Below are 4,433 nucleotides of genomic sequence, written 5' to 3'. Positions count from 1 at the left end.
CCCACATTTACTCAGTACCTGTGATGTTTCAGGCATCGTGCTGCCCTGGGTACAGAAAGCACTGACAGGACAGTGTTGGGAAGACAGCCTAAACAGTCAGCCCACACATGGAATTCTACCACACTTTCAGTGATTTTTTAAAAGGCATAAATGAAGGAAAAGAGGAACAAAAAACCAAAAGGAGACAGAAGAGAAAATAAATATTAAAATAGTAGACCTCAGCCAGGCCTGGTGGCTCATGCCTGTAACCCCTGTACTTTGGGAGGCCCAGGAGTTTAAGATCAGTCTTGGCAACATAGAGACACTGTCTCTTCAAAAATATAAAAAAATAAGCTGGGCATGGTGGTGCGCACCTATATTCCCACCTATTCAGGAGGCTGAGGCGGAAGGGTTGCCAGGAGGTTGAGGCTGTGGTGAGCCATGATGTGTCGCTGCATTCCGGCCTGGGCAACAGAATGAGATACTCACATGGTCGATCTCAATAGAACTATATTAATAAATACACTGTTAGTGGACTCAACATCCGGATTAAAAGCAGAAACTGTCAGAATACATATTGGGGAAGAAGACTCAACTAACACTGTCCACTTTTAAAGTTTAAAAAATATATATATAGAGAGAGAGAGATATGCTATACAAAATGTAAAATAAGGCTAAGGTAGTTTTGTTAATATCTGACAAAGTGGATTTCAAGACAGTATCAGAGATTAAAGAAGATAGCTTATGATTATAGTGTCAATCAGAAATTGAGAATAATTATAAATGTGTATACATCTAATAACAAAGCTTCAGAATGCATTTTAAAAATAATTACAGAATAGCCGGGCAGGGTGGCTCACGCGTGTAATCCTAGCCCTTTGGGAGGCCGAGGTGAGTGAATTGCCTGAGCTCATGGGTTTGAGAACAGCCCAGGCAACTTGGCAAGACCTCATCTCTACAATAAATCAAAAAATTAGCCAGATGAGGTAGCTCTGGCCTATGGTTCCAGCTACTTGGAAGGCTGAAGTGGAAGGATCGCCTGAGCCCAACAGGTCGATGCTGGGGTGGCCGTGAGCATACCACCGCACTCCAGCCCAGGTGACAGAGTGAGACCCCAACTCAAAAAAAAAATTAGCCAGGCATGGTGGCATGTGCCTGTGGTTCCAGCTACTTGGAAGGCTGAGGAGGAAGGACTGCCTGAGCCCAGCAGACGAGGCTGCAGAGGCTGTAAGTGTGCCAGTGCATTCCAGCCTGGACAACAGTGAGACTCTGACTCAAAAAAAAAAAAAGAAAATTTACAGTATTAACTGGAGATGTAGACAATTTCACAGTAATAATGGTGGATTTGATATCTCTCAGCAGTTGATAAAATAATAAGAAATCAGTAATGATGGAGACGAGTGGTTCTCAGAGTATAAACCAGGGATCCCTAGAGGATTCTTAAAACCCTAATAGAGGACCCATAAAATCAAAACAATGTTTATAATTTCCTAAGACCTTTTTTGCTTTTTTACTCGTAATATCATACAAGTATACAGTAGAGTTTTCCAGAAGCTATAAGAAGTGTGATGTTGCAACCAATTGAAAGCAAGATCCAGCTCTTGATTAAGTAAGCCTAACATTAAAGAGATTTACAGGCCCAGGCACAGTGGCTCAAGCCTGTAATCTCAGCACTTTGGGAGGTTGAGGTGAGAGGTCTGCCTGAGTCCAGGAGTTCGAGACCAGCCTGGGCAACTTGCCGAGCCCTCATCTCTCTTTTTTTTTTTTAGTTGGAGTCTTACTCTGTCGCCCAGACTGGAGTGCAGTGGCCACTCCCGGCCACTGCAGCCTCGACCTGCTGGGCTCCGGCGATCCTTCTGCCTCAGCCTTCCAAGTACTGCTGGAACTACAGGCGGGCGCTACCACGCCCCGCTGATTTTTTGATTTATTGTAGAGACAAGGTCTCGCCAAGTTGCCCAGGCGGGTCTCGAACCCGTGGCAAGCCCTCATCTCTACAATAAATCAAAAAATGAGCCAGGCATGGTGGTGCATGCCTGTAGTTCCAGCTATTTGGAAGGCTGAGGCGGAAGGATCATCTGAGCCCAGCACATTGAGGCTGTGGTAGCCATGAGCATTCCACTACATTTCCAGCCTGGATGGCAGAGTGAGACTACAACTAAAAAAAAAAAAAAAAAAAAAGAAATTTACAAATATGTAAAGCTCCATCACTCTACTCACTAAATTTTGTTTTGAAAAACATAGATGTTGTATTTGTCTTGAACCCGCGGGTTCAGGCAATCCACTCACCTCAGCCTCCCAAAGGCACGGGATTATTACTGACATTTTAAAAATAACTGTAAAACATATATTTAAGTGTACAAGATGCATTCATCAAGATAGTGTATATGCCAGGCCATAAACAAGTCTCAGTAAATTTACAAAAACTGAGATCATATAGAGCATGTTCTCTGATCACAATGGAGTTCAATAACAATATTGAAACCAATAAAAATAGGGCATCTAAAAAAATCAAATAATTGGAAATTAACACACTTCTAAATAACATATGGGTAAAAGAATCACAAGAAAAGTTAGAAACATTTTGAGGTCAATGACAATAAATACACAGCATATTCAAAGTCATGGAATGCAGCTAATAGAGTGCTTAGAGGGAAATTAGCCTTAAATAGATGTGTTAGAAAAGAAGAAAGGTCTAGATTCAAAGACCTCTCCAATTTAGGAAACCAGCTTGAAAAGAGCAATGGAAAAGGCAGTTTGACACTTCCTGTTCTCACTAGGATGGGGTGGTACGTCTCTAGGGCCAGTCTGGGGTAAGAGGAGAGTGGGCCATGTCTCTCCAGACTCCTCAAATTGTACCTGGACTTAATTTCTTCTGAGCTAATTTTTTCCTTCCCCACACCCTTATCATGGTAGCCACTGGAGAACTACAGACCTAGGACACAGGAGAATTTACCACTTGTCACCCCCTCCGCCTGGTCCACATCCTATCTGTGAGGCTCAAGAAGGCGCAACCCTAGAGTCCCACCTCTCCCCAGCATGGATCAAATAGGAGACTTCTAACCTTCTAACCCAAGTTCACTCTCTGATTAAGTAACTCTTCACCCATATTTACCAGACATTCACTGAACACCTTCCGTGAAGGAGAGAAATCTGGTTAGTCCAGTACAGGGATTTTATAACCTATCTCTGGTTGAGATTCAGTTCTGTAACTTACGGGCAACCTAGGCCAAGTTACTGGTTCTCTTTGAACCTCAGTTTCACCATCTGCAAAACAGGGGTAGCACAACTAGCTATGCCACAGGCTTGTTGTGAGGGCTGAATTTAAAAACGGGTACAAAAGGCTTCGCCCAGAGTCTGGCCCACAGCAGGGGCTCCGTCGCTGGGAGCCATGGTTTCTACCAGGCTTGCACAGGTGCTGAGGAGATGGACATTGACCCAGCCCAAACCCCGCAGGAGCTCACAGAACGTTCCTCCCTCCCACCAGGCTGCTCGCCCGGCCCCGCCCCTACCACCGCGGATCCTCAGGCTCTCCTGGTACTGGATGATGAAGTACTCCTGGGTCTGCTGCAACTTCTTCAGCTCATTCTCCGTGTCCTGCGTGACCAGCCGCAGCTCCTCGAACGTCTGGTTGATCTGAAGGTGCTTCTGGGACATGGCGTCGGCCAGGCTTCCGGCGGGAGAGCTGCCCTGGGGACAGATGGGGAGGAAATCACAAGGGGCCGAAGGAGTGGGAGGGCACCGCAGGCCTTGGGGAACACCAGTACTGGGACCCAAACTCCAACTCTAGCGTAAGAAGGGAGTCAGAAAGATTCACCAGAACTGGGGTGGAGAGGGGAAAGGGAGGGGAAGCGGCCAGCTGGCAGATTGATGGCATCTTCACTGTACACATTTCTACTTTAGGTCTGGCCTCACTAGAGTATCTATTCCAAATAGGGTCTTTTTTTTTTTTTTTTTGAGTTGGAGTCTCATTGTCGTCCAGGTTGGAGTGCAGTGGCAGGCTCACAGTCACCGAAGCCTCGGCCTGCTGGGCTTAGGCGATCCTTTCACCTCGGCCTTCCAAGTAGCTGAAATTACAGCTGTGTGCCACCATACCTGGCTAATTTTTTAATTTATTGTAGAAATGAGGGCTTGTCAAGTTGCCCGGGCTGGTCTCAAACTCCTGAGCTCAAGCAATCCTTTCGCCTCAGCCTCCTAAAGGGCTGAGATTATAGGCATGAGCCACCGTGCCCGGAACTAGGTTCAATTTTTTTTTTGAGTTGGAGTCTCACTCTTTTGCCCAGGCTGGAGTACAGTGGCACATTCAGGGTCACTGCAGCCTCGACCTGCTGGGCTCAAGTGACCCTTCTAACTCAGCCTTCCAAGTAGCTGGAACCACAGGCGTGTGCCACCACGCCAAGCTAATTTTTGGATTTATTGTAGAGATGAGGTCTCACCAAGTTGCCCAGGCTGGCCTT

The 4,433-nt window shown here is 46.1% G+C and overlaps 1 protein-coding gene across 1 annotated transcript in view; it reads right to left on the bottom strand.

Moving 5' to 3' along the window:
* The window catches only part of LOC103277170 (signal transducer and activator of transcription 5A), a 24,262-nt gene that overhangs the window by 15,988 nt on the left and 3,841 nt on the right, over positions 1–4,433 (bottom strand). The window contains exon 2 of the mRNA XM_021707314.1: positions 3,492–3,666. Coding sequence (XP_021562989.1) covers positions 3,492–3,666 — 175 coding nt within the window. The remainder of the gene's footprint in view (positions 1–3,491; positions 3,667–4,433) is intronic.

Source organism: Carlito syrichta, unplaced genomic scaffold (genome assembly GCF_000164805.1).
Source record: "Carlito syrichta isolate Samal-C Ts95f unplaced genomic scaffold, Tarsius_syrichta-2.0.1 Scaffold316495, whole genome shotgun sequence".
Taxonomy (NCBI): Eukaryota; Metazoa; Chordata; class Mammalia; order Primates; family Tarsiidae; genus Carlito; species Carlito syrichta.
The sequence above is the reverse complement of the archived record's forward strand: the minus strand, read 5'-3'. Positions and strand labels throughout refer to the sequence as shown.